Genomic DNA, 13294 nt, shown 5'->3' on the forward strand with positions numbered 1-13294 from the left:
CCTAGGTACTGTACCTACCAGGTCCCAGGTCGATGCAGTTATCGGTTCGCGCTAGAGCCGGAAAAGGCTAGATGAAGTGGATATCACGCTAGAACTAGCTAAGTGCCCGAGCTCTTTCTTTTTTATCAGTATTTTCTGATTTTCTTTTTTTTTTTTTTTCCCTCTTGAATTTCTGTCGCCTTTGAAAATTACCCCACTTGTCAACCTCAACTCACTTCCATTCACCTCCGCGGTAATAACGCGGATGTCACGTAATCACGTAAAATACCCTCAACGAAATTCAGAATCCGATAAATAAGGGACAATAAAACCGGCAGCCCGTACCTGCCGTTGCCCTAACTTCTTACATTGGAAGGAAGGCAGGGGGCGGGGAAGGGGTGATGGTTGCAGGGTTATGTTTAGAATTCAACGAAGCAACTCCCAAGAACTTCTTCCCTTCAAGGGGGTCGGAAAGGTCCAATGGGAGATTTACCAATGGGAGGGAAACAATCACTTGTCCTGTCCTGTCTGGTCTTTGCTTTTTTTTTTGTTGGTGGTCATGTCCAAGTGGGTGGTGGTCGTCGTTTCTCCATGTTTGTTTTTTCTGCCTGAATGCCCTGGATAAAGGAACAGGAACATGAACATGGGGTCCGGTCTAATGCAGGGTACGTAGTCGTAAGTCTCTTTTCTGGTTGGTTTCGAGAGAAAAAAAAGTTCAGATGTTGCTACAGCCGTCTGCGCTGTATGTGCTGTACTGCGCTAGACCTAGATAGGCTAAGTGGTATTGCAGCACCGTACGCCCGGCTGCTGACATTTTGTCAACAATTGACTTTCGGTTCTCTCATTGAGCTCGTAAATACGTCATTCACATTCATCATGATCTGGAAAACCCCCAGTTGCTATACTATACTGTCGTATACCAGACCATGATTTCATTCCATTCATCCGAGAAGCGACACAGCCGATATGTTAATGATTTGATGAGAAGAGCAGCCGCCAAAACACGAAAAAGCAGAATATATACCACCACCCCATTGGCCGCCAAATATATGATAGAAGGAACTGTAGAACTACAGCAGAGACTAGACCAGCCCTTTTTTTTCAGACGCGCCACATCATAAATGCCTGTCAAAGGCAGCTCTCACGATTTCGCCATCAGATCGACGAACTGCTCCCATTGGCTCCCGAAGCTGGCATAGTAATTCGTATCGAGATGGGTGATGAACACCTCATCCGCGACCTTGCGCACCTGCTTCACTAGGTTCCGGAAATGCGAGCCCTCCACGCTGGCGGGCACCGAATGCACGACGGCCGTGAGCTGCTGGCGCGTGCTGTTGGGGATCTCCTGGAAGAGCTTAGCCCCCTGACGGTCCAGGAAGGTCTGGTAAGTCGCCTCGAAGACGACGGTCGAATCAGCGGTGCTCAGGTACCGGGAGTCAGGGATCACGCCGGGGTTGTGGACGACCTGGACAACAAGCGGCGAAAAACGAGTGATGTCAGCCACGAAACGAACGGCGAAATGTCAATGGCTAGCGATTGAAAGAAACAACAAAGGTGGCTAGGCTGGTTGGGCTAGACTAGGCTCGAGCCGAGCTAGAAACTAGCCGAGTTTCTCTCTTTCCCGTTCATCTTCCTCGATGAGGAAACAACAGTGAACAACCCAAACGACGATCCGATCCGGACCGGATGGAAATTCGGGTCATAGAGAAGAAACAAAGGGGGCAGGATTCAACAATGAGCTCTGCGTTGTCGATAATTCTTTTCTCCGTGGGAGGAGAAAAAAAAATAATCACCCGGCAAACAGCAAAATCGACAGTGGAGCAAGGAAAATCATAAAGGGGTGGAGCCGTCTCCCAGATACCGGGAACCGGAATTTTGGTAAGGAAAGTTATGTAAGTAACCATGTATGGGGAGGGACCGGGCCGGCATGGTAATGAAAATACAGGGAAAATGGAAAGAAACGTCTCACGTACATAATTATCCGGCCCAAGGCCAGGATGGCTCTTCACCACCGCCGTCAGCTCTTGAAGATATGCCAAGGTATTCACATCGTATTGCTGAGGCGTTTCATCAAAGAATATCCCCCGAACCGCAAGCTTGGGGTTGGAACTGTTGGTCGGCCACGCCGCATAGGTCTCGATGTCGCGGCGCACCAACGAGATGTTGCGATTGGCGTACGTGGTAGCGACATAACCTAGTAGACGAACATTGTCATAGGAAGCGAGCTTAGGAACCTCTCGGGTATAGTTGGCGTCAGGTAAAGCATCGGGCCCAGGGCCGCTACCGGGGTTGACCACCACCGTGAAGTTGACGTCGGGATGTGTAGAGACCCTGTGGCGCTTAGCTGAGTCCGCCATACATTGAAGTTACCCGTATCATGCCACGGGGCGAACGAGCATGGACCAGGGAAGACGTATGTATGGTTGGCCGGGGGGGGGAGGGGAAGGGGAGGGGAACTAGGGGGGGGGAGACGGTCGATTTGGGATGGCGCTCAAAGAAGCATGAAGACCGGACAAAAACGTACACTTTTTCTAGCGGATCCCAAGCTCCGGGAGCAGGATACACATAGAGCGGAACAAAAACTGAAGCTTTAGGACCCATGCTGTTCTTCTTGTGTAGAGTGACCACAACTGCTGGTGGAATGACGACGGCGAGGATGGCAATGATAACAAAGACGGCGAGGATAACTCGCGAGCGTGTACTGGAGAGACAGCGGCGGTCTCTCACGTGTTTTTCTTGCCCCATCATGAACAACGATGATGGGTGATTATGATGGAGCCAGGAGCAGGATAGCTGAAACCGTGCGCACCAACACTTGCGGACGAGCCAAATTAGTACTGCACTTGAAAGTGGGTTCTGGCTAGTAGTAGTGGTGGTGGTAATGGGTGGTGGTAGTAAAAGTGGGCAAGTGGGCTGGTGGGCTGCTCCATAATAGCGGAGTTGCGCCAGAATCGGGCCTTGAAGGACTAGAATTAAGTAGTGGTCTAGTCAGCCTTCCAAACGTAACTAAATGATCTGATGCTAAGTGAGAAAAAAGAGTAAAATGATTGAATGGGTGAGTGGGTGAGTAAGAGACTTGGGACGGGAGAGGGAGGGAAAGGAAAAAAACACAGCAGGTAAAGCGCAAAAAGAGATGAATGGCGCGCGCGAGCCCAAAATAGAGCGGGGCAGGGTTTCGCCCATGCAGCAAAGCAGCAGCAAAAGCAGCAGCAGCAGCAATAGAAACTGCTACTGCTACTGCGACTGTTAAGTTACTGCTGTTTCTGCTGCTGTTTCTGCTTTGCTGCTGGAACAATTTCTTTTTCTGGTTTCGCCCCTACTTGTCCCAATTCTCCATCCAATTTACTTACCTACTTACTGTACTTTCCTTTTCCTCTGGTACTCTCTTGTTTCGTATCGGCGGATATCCGATGATGTATGATGTACTCGAGATTGCTGATGCTCTTTTGCTCTTGCTCTGATTGTAGTTGCTGTTGCTGCTGCAAGTCTTTGTGGAGGCGTCTAGATTCGATCGAAGAGTCCAGTCCCAAGTCATCAACCATTATAATAAAATAAAAATATAATTAAAAATAACCCAAAAAATAATCACCAAAGAGGCGAGATTCCAACAAACCTGAAGGCTAAGTCAAATCGAATCACTCACTCACTCACTCACTCACGTACTCTGTCAGTCAGTCAGTCAGTCAGTCAGTCTTCCTTCTAGGCCCGATTGTTCCATCCCAATAAGATCTCTCGCTGACATCGTCGACTCTTTATATTTGCTTTTTTTTTCGCTTCCACTCTTTCTTTTTTGTCTTCTGCTTCTTCCAGATCCTCTGGTACCATCGTTCGCTCCCACCGATTTCTATCCAATTTTATTTTATTCCCTTTTTTTTCTCTTGTCCTTCCTCTTTTCTTTTTTATAATTATTATTTCCCTTTCGCCATCCTCCTCTTACACCTCGTCTTTTGCTTCCTTTCTCTGATATCCATTCGCTTCGTATGGCCATGTTCCCTGGTTGTAAATAAGCAAGTCACCGATCACGATATCATCGCCCAACCTAGCTGGCCAGATTCAGCAGCGGTTACATCGGAGAACCATAGCATAGGGCCGCCACTCGTTCTTCCAAAGGAGTATAAGATTTGGGAACTCCTGTCTTTGATCTCATCCGATCCTGTTCGGAGTCACCCGCCGTCATCGAACGAACCCTCGCTCGAATAAAAGTCTTTCGTTTCCTTGTCATTGTCTGACCAAAGCTTCCTGATCTGCTTCACCTTTGAAGTTGTACTTCCCATCTTCCCAAACCCCCGCCCTCCTTCATTGCCAATAATGGAGAGCCCTCGACAGTCCGATGCAAGCACTCCGGTGGAGCCCAACTCCCCGGGCTTCGTGGATACGCCAGCGACGCAGTCATCCGTCTTGTTTGATGGCAATCTCGAGGAGTTGCTGCGCAACTTCCCCCTCGATCAGTACATCCTCGTTACAGGGGGTCTCGGGTTCATCGGAAGTCACACAACATTGGAGCTACTCAAAGCCAATTATAATGTAATCGTGATCGACAATCTCAGCAACTCCTTCCAGAGCGTCTTCGACCGCATCAAGCTGCTGGCGTCCAAGCATCATGAGCAACAAGGAACATGCATGCCTTCCTTGCAGCTGCACGCTCATGATTTCCGGGATACTGTTGCTCTCCGGGAGCTTCTCGATCAGTACCAAACCCAATCCAGATGGGGTTCCCCCAAGTCCAAAATCGCTGGTGTCATCCATTTCGCTGCTTACAAAGCAGTTGAAGAGAGCATCAGAAACCCTCTGAAATACTATGCCAACAATGTCAGTGGTCTCATCGACTTTGCTACCACCTTGGGTGACTATGGCATCAAAACCTTTATCTTCTCATCTTCTGCCACCGTGTATGGTACCTTGGCTACCTCCGGCCTGCCGCTGAAAGAGGAACTCTGCGTTCACAAGGATGAGACTTTCACGGACCACAACGGTTCCGAGCAACAGGTCAAGGCTGGCTGCACAGGCATCACCAACCCTTACGGCCGCACTAAATGGATCTGCGAGGCCATCTTAGCAGACCTCGCGGCCTCTGATCCAGAATGGACCATTGTCGCTCTCCGGTATTTCAACCCGATTGGATGCGATGAGTCCGGTCTCCTTGGCGAAGATCCCCGCCAAATACCCACAAACCTCCTGCCTGTGGTTGTCAAAGTCATGACCGGGCAATATGCGGAGCTTCAAATGTTCGGCACGGACTGGGACACTGAGGACGGCACTGCCGTCCGCGACTTCATCCACGTTACCGATCTCGCCCGAGGGCACATCGCTGCCCTCAGTGCCGCCAATGGAGGCAAGTTGGCTGAGAACTTCCGCACCTTCAACCTCGGCACAGGACGCGGCCATTCTGTGATGGAGGTTGTGAACACCATGGAAAGCGTTTCTTCCAAACCCATTCCCCGCAAAGCGGCTGGACGTCGTGCTGGTGATGTTGGCTCGTGCGTTGCAGTGGCAACTAGATCACAGAACGAGCTCGAGTGGAAAACTGAGAAAACGCTGAAAGATGCGTGTGTGAGCTTGTGCAATTTCCTTGATGTCAGTGGCCTCTCTGCATAGGCCTGGATATCGTTTTAATCACCCTGTTTCATCTATGTGGCGCTTGGTTTGGGTTTTACCTTTCATGATTCTTTCGTTTATCGTCCTGTGACCGTCATAATTTTCCTTCGGTTAACGATTTTTCGTATATCCCCATGATTCCTGTTCGTGTGTTGGGACATAATTTCGAGCAAACTCGTGATATTTTGCATGATAGAGACGAACGCATTCGCTATATTCATCCCATCACATAGTATGCACTTGAAACCACTATACTTCACATCTGACTTTGTTCCGAGACGTCGAAGGGGTTCGCTAAGTGCGCGGCCTTCCACATTCCTTATATGGATAGTGTTAGTAGATTGACCAATACCACACTTTTGCCGTGCAGCCAGCCCCATGTGCGCTCGAGAACGTTGTAATCTGTTATCATGCTCCAGGTGCATGAAAAGATTCCGAAATAGTCGACGAGACCAATGCCGTCGCGAAATACGTATGCTTAATGCATATCATTGAATACAGCAGGAGATCTTGGGCAATGATAGAGAGGGGGAATGAGGGGCAGGGAGAAAGCATGGACGATTCAAAGAGCGGAAGGAATGGACATTCGGGTGAATGATTAGTCAGACTGCCTGCCAACACTTCATCTTTCGACGCAGATGCAGTTTCTGCAGGTCTTCTCTGCTCTTTAATGTTTAGGTTCGGCGCAGTCAAGCAAGGAAGGCATTCCGGGGAGGGTTGTCATGTTCTTATCAGACGTTCGAAGCCAGATAGCACTGCTCACACGATCATCCTGGAGATGAACATCGGAGACTAGCGCTGACGGCGAGAATGGCTAGAACCAATGGAAGGCTTCACTGTCAGACAAGCAATATGAGAACTCCGAAGAGAGTGCGCAGCCTGCCTTAGCTTTGCCCTGTTCTCTCCAGTAATGTGCTTCCTGCGGGACGCAGTTGCAGGCATTGGCAAGGCGGCAAAGGTATAACGGCAGTCGACATGCATGGGATGTGAGTGATAATGCACGAGGTAACCAGGGACGGGATGGCATGATGCTCGGTTCTGCAATGTTCGTTGACATTTCCTGTTAGTCGATATCGGCAGGGAAGTCGAGGATCCATCTGCGGACGGAAATTGTCCGCACGGGAGCAGCGGTGACAGGGACAGTGGGACTGCTAGACGGTTGGAGCATGTCTTAGCTCTGCTTTTAGAACGCAGTAATGTATCGACAGGCGCCCAAGAACCATTGCCATGGCCGTCACTTCTAGATGCCGCGGGTTACCTGGAAATCATTCGGTACATGCGCGGGTACCTTATCTGTCGAACGTCACTTCGGGTTCCATGATAGCTCGAAGAAGCCGCATTCGTCGCACTTGGAATAGTCTAGTGAGAATAGTACAAAGCTTGGACATTGGAAGCGTTCAGGAAGCATGGTGGTTCCAAATAAGAGTAGAGGAACAGAGGCTTGTGTTGATGACGAGCAAACATATATAAGAAGAGCAATGACGAGCTCAAAACAACGGGTATCTGCAGTAAGAATCATGATACTCGACATGCGCGGTAATTTGGGTAGGATCGACCAGAGCCAAGGTCACCAAGCAGACCTAACGTCATGAGCGATGTCAGGGACATGATAATGTGTTTTGGCAGTACGGTCACAGATGTATCTGAACAAGGTTGAGGTTGAAGTATATTCGTCGGGCTGCCCGTATCGGTTTATCGCGAAACTCCGACTTGAGGATTAGTCATGTATCACATGATCCATCACCACCGATGTTATATGGTGATTGAGGCGTTGGTAGATGGGCAGGACGCAGCTCAGAATCTCTGGCAATGATGGAAACTAGACATAAATCGTCTCTTGAGCTCGATCTTATTGGAAATCTACCTTTCCAACAGATAGACTGTTCGGATCAAGGAATTGTTGGCAAGTCATCGAATACTGCGTGATACGGTCACGTGTCGGCTCACCTCCGGCTTGGCATCAAATTCATGCCGCAGTTTTCTCGATAAGTGCACTCTCACTGCGTGCCGGTCGGTAGGATTCCATTACACAGCATTCGATTCAGCGTGCACGGCTTGTCTTGGGGCTGAGGACGGCATACCACGACTCCGGTGACCAAGCTACTATCATTCGTTCTTTCTGGTCTTCAGTACAGCCGAAACCTGCCAGACTTCACATCCTCAAAATGATCTGCCAACGATGCCGGACCGGCATCCTGTCTCGATTCCAGCAGCACACGGTTACGTCGCCTGCCCTGTCTGGCGCGCGCCAGCTCTCTCTTCCCATTCAGCGGGCTCAATTCCGCAACTACAGTGACGGCAAGCCCACCGTGTCCGCCGCACCGCCGCCGCCCAAGCCCCGACAGCCCGGCGTGAGCGACGTGACCGTCGCGTCTGCCGTCTCCTCCGCCACCCCTGGAGTGTCGCAACCATTGAGCACCCCCACGGACGGCGTCCACAGCGATATTCACCCCGGCAAGGCCCGCAAGGTCGTTGAGCGCCCCCCGAGTAGCTGCCTTGCTGGCACGAAACTGAACGGGCTCAACTACTTCAAGAACAAGCCTGATCTGCTCGCTCTGGAGGATTCGGAGTACCCCGATTGGCTGTGGGGTTTGTTGGATGAGAACAAGAAGGGGAAGACCGAGCAGGGTGGCGTTGATCCAAGCAGTAAGGGACCTTCTCATCAATCAATGCCACGAAATTTGTCTCCAGCCTGGTTCTCTTTGACTAACACCGTGCTTCTTTCTCCTCAATCACAGCCCTGAACAAGAAGCAGCGCAAGCGCTACGAGAAGAAGATGGCTGCCCGCGCCGCGAACCTCCCTCCCGTGATCCCCATCCACGAACAGGCCAACGATATCACACCCGCGGCCTACAACCGCGATCAGGCAGAGGCGCAGGATACCCTGGTTATCGCCGCCGAGAGTCTCGAGAAGCGGACCGAAATCACCAGAAGCGCGAGAGATGCCCGGAGAAAGGGCATCAGAGAGGCCAACTTCCTCCGCGGATTGTAAAAACATATATTTTGTGTATCTTTGGCGAATCTGCGATTTTCTCGGTGGGAGGCTTCTTCACGTTGGTCGATACTGTACAGACTTACAACCCACAATGTACAATGGTATTGGCAACCCGGGGAAGGGCTGGGCAGTTGGGGGCAGGGGGCAGGGGGGGGGACTGTGTCCGGAAGAGAGATATTTCTCCTTGTAACTCATATTCTCATTTCTTTATCATGTACTATTTCCCAGAACTCAGGCGCGCGAAATGGAATGCTTTCAACACTTTCACTTATTGCAGCCCCAGGCTCACTTGGAGCGACTTCAAACCCACCACTGCACCCCCGTGACTTCCCGAAAGCGAAGAGCGAAAAACACACTTTCAACGAGGAATCTCCCAATCCGACTCATCCTTCTCCTCGCCCTGGCCCTCCACCCACGGCAAACAAGCCTCCCACAGCGCCTTGACCTCCCCATCCCCCACCGCAAGCATCTCCGCCCAAACCGTGCTATCCCCGCGCTGGAACCACGCCAAAACAGCCACGACCAGAAAGTCCGCATACCCGGGGGTCTTCCCTTCAAAGAACGGGCCACCACCGTCGTTGTTGTCGTCGTTCTCCTTGTTCCCACGCCGGCCCCGCAGCATCATCACGATCACGGCCATATCCCGCTTCATCGCGTCGATCAGCCGCTCCACCTCGCGGGCATCCCGGGGCCGGACCTTGGAGAGGGGCTTCCCGAACTGCGCCGAGCGCGTCTTGATGAAGTACTCGCGGCCCCGCGCATCCAGGAAGTCCGCGACGCGGGGAACGACCAGGGGGACGGCGTTGATCCAGACGGCGCCCATGAGCTTGCTGACGGCCAGCGCGAGCGCGTAGCTGGCGTCACCGGAGGGGAACAGGGATGGAGTGTTGGGAAAGGCTTCTTCAAGGTGCGTGGCGATGGCGAGCGAGTCCATCAGCATGCCGGAGGGGCTGGCGGGGAGGGAGGCCGGGTGGCAGATGGCGGGCAGCGTGTAGGGTCGGCCTTCGGCTTGAGGGCGGACTCCCCTGTGTGAGAGGAAGGGGGCGATGTCTGGGTAGGAGAGGAAGGTCTGCGTGTAGGGGAGCTGCTTGTAGTTGAGGACCATTCGGGTCTTGATGGTGTTGGGGGACCACGCCCTCTCTGACCCTGGTGGGGCGTTAGTCGTGATGCTAGTTTTGTTTTTTGATTTGTGATGTGGATGAAATGAAGATTGGTTTCTTGGATTACGGTACTCACCAGAGAGGGTCGATTTGATGTCGAAGAAGTGGATTGGGCTGGAAGTCGACATTATTTTATCTTCAATATACAGTACGCGTCCTATTTTGGCATCAGTTGAAGTTCGTTTGAGTATGCTATGACGCGGGGGAGGCTTATGGTGGGGAAGTCATCTTTGATTTATCAGCACCGCCGCCCCAAAGGTAACTATTGATTAGGCACCCTGCTTGCTTATCCGCTCTTCAACCCCGGTCATCTGCCTTGGTTCGCGCTTTGATGAAGTGAAGCACAGTCCAAACTTCTACGTTTGCTCAGTATGCTTAGACTGTTGCTTGATTGGTTTCAGACATGAGCCATTGAGGTTTAGTCTCTATGAGATGCTATCTATCATTCATCTATTTTTAAAAGTCATTAAGTCCAATGAGACTCTATAGAGTCTCCCCGAGAAACGTCATGTGTGGAGGCTTCGTAAGGTATATGAAAGACGGCTCAATGAGTGAACCGGAAGTCGAGGCTGCGGGGTTATTAGAAAATATTCGTAATCGATGAGAAAAGCTCAGGGGTCTGACCGTTTGTTACCAAGATCCTTGTCGGCGACATCGGCCAGGTATGCCTCTCTCTCGGCACTGGACATAGCGTCCCATATAGCGGCTCTCTGTCTGAATTAGTGTTAGCATGATAATCAGACAGTGGGATTGGGTGAACTTACTTGTTACGCCAAATGTAGTAGAGCTTGGCCCCAATGAAAACTAGTATACTCCATACGGCCATGGCAATCAGTACTTTGTTGCCAGTATGATAGTATGGCTTGTCCTTCGCTTGATAGATCTGGGAAATGTCAGCTGACTTCCAACACAGACTAAGTGTTAAAGGGTTAACTCACTTGACTGGCAATAATATTGGACGCTTGCACCATCATGTTGTACACAGCGCTAGCGACCGTTCGCGTCCGAACTGAGCCTGCATTTCTGGATGTCATGGCCACGACGATAGCATGAATATAAGGTGCGCCAATCAATAGAATGAGAATGGCCCATCGTCCCCATGCGCTGGCCCCGTCCGGAAGAGCAACTAGTGCAATGAGTAAAATCAAGCACCAGAATTCCATGACGAGGCCAAGCAACAAACGCTGATTGAAGCGCTCGGAGATCCAAGTCCAGAACAGAAGGTTGATAATGAAGATAACATAGGCAGGAATGGTGAGAAGATTCGTCTGGAAGGTACCGAAGCCCAGGGATTTGAGCTCGAGAGTGATGTAGTTTGTTGCAGGTGTGTTGGGAATCATCCATGTCAGACCGAGCAAATAAATCGGCCACATATCATAGTCACATAGAGCAGTCCATAGCATCTTGAGCGATACAGCCTGCCGATTGTGCATACTTCCCTTACTAGGGTCGTCACGCAGCACGCGGTTGACAAGAATCTTCTCTTCGCGTTCGTTGAACCAGCCGTCTTTACCCCGGAGGCCACCCTTTGTTTGTGTCGGTGATGCAGGCATCCAGAAGATAGCGATGATTCCGATGATCCCAGTGATTAGACCTTCGAATGCGAAGAGGTATCGCCAGCCACCCTTACCATCAGCATCGTGGATATGGAGGAAGCCAACCGCCAGGAAAGCGCTAACAATCGCAGTAGCTTCATAAGAAACCCAGAAATAACTGAGTCTGACCGGTAGCTCTTTAGATTTGTAGAAAAATGAAAGGAAGAGGATGGTGTCGGCAATACTGGTAACTGTCAGCTAGAAAAAACGACTTTAGCATTCGACTTTTGACTTACAATCCACCTTCTAGAAGTCCCAGAAGCGCCCGACAGATGAAATAGCCGGTCTTATTCTTCAAGAAGGCTTGGCATGCAGCAACCAAGCTCCATGAAACCATCTGGAAAGGAATCCAGCGATCTGGTCCGACCTTCTTGGATAATAACTGCGAAGGCAGCTCGGCGAATAAGAATGTGAGAAGGAAGATTGTCTGCCCGTTGTTGTAGTCATTGGTATTCATCCCCAGATCCGCAAGCATGGTGTCGGAATTAGCCTGGACAACATTGCCTCTGTCGAGTTGGAGTGCAAAGAATGTCACGCATGCAAATGTGCAGATTCGCCAATCAATCTGCTTTTCATTAGCTCTATACGCTTATTGAGAAGCGCTTGCTGGAAATACCTTTTTGATCAAGGCCTTCTCTTCCTCTTCCGTCCACTCAAAGTAGGGATCCCAACGGTGTATGCCTTCATACTCGGGGATAGGCTTATAGTACCGAGGATCCTCTGAGGTGTCGAATGCACCGCCCCCTTTGACACGCTGCACCGCGGCGAATTCGAGGGATGATGTGGACGATCCCGATGCCACTGCAGTGACGGGACTCTTTTTACTGTCCTCGCCCGCGGGGACTGTGTCCACGGGGATATCGTGGACATTATCCGAGCCCATCTTGCCAATGGAAAAACGTTGACCACTTAGACGTAAGATATGCAAGCTCTTGTTTGCGGCAGCCGAAGAGATTTAAAGAACAAATGCAGGACCAGATGAGCTTTTTGATATGCTTCATCCCAAGCAGGTGAACATGAAGCTTCATCACGCAATCGCTCGGCAATATAGACAGATAGGCTAATTGCTAGATGATGTTCTGTGAAAGGTTGATGTAGCCAATCATGGCATGAACGTAATGGACCAAGAAAGACTCCGGGCATCTCGGGCGATAAGCTATGAAGTAAAACAGCTCGTGGTAGGGTGGCACTTGCGTCGAGACCAACATCAAGCGCAGCCATGGCGGCGAGATCAGGCCGTCAAGCTGTGGAAAATGATACAAATCTCAATGTCTTGCAGTCTCATGGGGTGTCCTACTCAAGTAAGTGCGATCACGCAAACGAAGCATAAGTGACGTTATGAGGAACAAGTCAGAAGAGGTAAAGAGAGTCCGGTAGTTGTTAGCGTGGAGTAGTCGAGTAGTAGGATGTAGGATTCAAGTCTAGTTCGATCTCCGCTGCGGGAAACGGCCGGCCGAAGACGCGGCGGGGCCTTAATGGGTCGGGATCGCTCAGGCGGTGGCTGCACTTTACCCGCGTCGGTACTTCCATAACTCTAAGGTTGCCTTACAATCCTCCGATTTCACCATCGCACTGGTCGATGGTGATACGTTTCGTCAGCAACATGACAACATCTCTGTCAATGCTGATTGGAGGCGAGTATACAAGTCTACGGCGAAGTGCTGCAGTGCTGCGTAAACTCGTCAAGGCCAATGCAGTCTCAATGAACTGTTGATGCGCCCTAGCAAAATGTGCTTGCCTTGACCCTCTCTTATCTACCTCATCTACAATCACACTGCGAACAATGTCTTGACCATTGACCAAACCAACCGATTTCCTTCTAATTCAACTTCTTTCATACGATGAGGACGATTTCTATGAGTGAACGCGGGTCAGGTGGGGAGTTGAGCTTGTTTGAGCTTTGGAGGGGGAAGGTTGCGCCAGGGACCATGGCTATCACGCCATGTTGCACTAAACCACGTTTGCCTCAA

The 13294-nt window shown here is 50.8% G+C and overlaps 5 protein-coding genes across 5 annotated transcripts; 2 read left to right on the forward strand and 3 right to left on the reverse strand.

Annotated features, from left to right (window-relative positions):
• Positions 1-1120: 1120 nt before the first annotated feature.
• Positions 1121-2724, reverse strand: BO72DRAFT_374854 (spherulation-specific family 4 protein; the record flags this gene model as incomplete). Its single annotated transcript, XM_040941151.1, has 3 exons — positions 1121-1444; positions 1953-2310; positions 2504-2724. The coding sequence occupies 3 exons, from the start codon at positions 2722-2724 to the stop codon at positions 1121-1123; spliced, it is 903 nt and encodes a 300-aa protein (XP_040802726.1).
• A 1563-nt stretch (positions 2725-4287) lies between these two features.
• Positions 4288-5574, forward strand: BO72DRAFT_495032 (NAD-dependent epimerase/dehydratase family protein; the record flags this gene model as incomplete). The annotated part of the gene is made up of 1 exon (XM_040948516.1): positions 4288-5574. The coding sequence occupies one exon, from the start codon at positions 4288-4290 to the stop codon at positions 5572-5574; it is 1287 nt and encodes a 428-aa protein (XP_040802727.1).
• Positions 5575-7325: 1751 nt separating this feature from the next.
• Positions 7326-8697, forward strand: BO72DRAFT_446934 (mitochondrial 54S ribosomal protein mL54). Its single transcript, XM_040944413.1, has 2 exons — positions 7326-8220; positions 8313-8697. Exons 1-2 carry the CDS (start codon positions 7740-7742, stop codon positions 8564-8566), a joined length of 735 nt encoding a protein of 244 aa, XP_040802728.1. The 5' UTR covers positions 7326-7739; the 3' UTR covers positions 8567-8697.
• A 45-nt stretch (positions 8698-8742) lies between these two features.
• On the reverse strand, positions 8743-9938 carry BO72DRAFT_446935 (putative glutathione S-transferase). The gene is made up of 2 exons (XM_040944414.1): positions 9809-9938; positions 8743-9718 (listed from the first exon to the last, which is right to left on the reverse strand). Exons 1-2 carry the CDS (start codon positions 9855-9857, stop codon positions 8928-8930), a joined length of 840 nt encoding a protein of 279 aa, XP_040802729.1. The 5' UTR covers positions 9858-9938; the 3' UTR covers positions 8743-8927.
• A 335-nt stretch (positions 9939-10273) lies between these two features.
• BO72DRAFT_375193 (putative transporter) lies at positions 10274-12207 on the reverse strand (the record flags this gene model as incomplete). The annotated part of the gene is made up of 6 exons (XM_040941171.1): positions 10274-10298; positions 10354-10443; positions 10494-10612; positions 10668-11508; positions 11561-11889; positions 11941-12207. The coding sequence occupies 6 exons, from the start codon at positions 12205-12207 to the stop codon at positions 10274-10276; spliced, it is 1671 nt and encodes a 556-aa protein (XP_040802730.1).
• Between the last annotated feature and the right edge of the window lie 1087 nt (positions 12208-13294).

Source organism: Aspergillus fijiensis (assembly GCF_003184825.1).
Source record: "Aspergillus fijiensis CBS 313.89 unplaced genomic scaffold BO72scaffold_16, whole genome shotgun sequence".
Taxonomy (NCBI): domain Eukaryota; kingdom Fungi; phylum Ascomycota; class Eurotiomycetes; order Eurotiales; family Aspergillaceae; genus Aspergillus; species Aspergillus fijiensis.

Bases quoted from the DNA above. Each gene is read 5' to 3' on its own strand.
- BO72DRAFT_446935 (XM_040944414.1), bottom strand. From the start codon at position 9,857: ATGTCGACTTCCAGCCCAATCCACTTCTTCGACATCAAATCGACCCTC. The intron at 9,719-9,808 runs CTGGTGAGTACC...CTAACGCCCCAC, and splicing joins CGACATCAAATCGACCCTCT to CAGGGTCAGAGAGGGCGTGG.
- BO72DRAFT_446934 (XM_040944413.1), top strand. From the start codon at position 7,740: ATGATCTGCCAACGATGCCGGACCGGCATCCTGTCTCGATTCCAGCAG. The intron at 8,221-8,312 runs GTAAGGGACCTT...CCTCAATCACAG, and splicing joins GGGTGGCGTTGATCCAAGCA to CCCTGAACAAGAAGCAGCGC.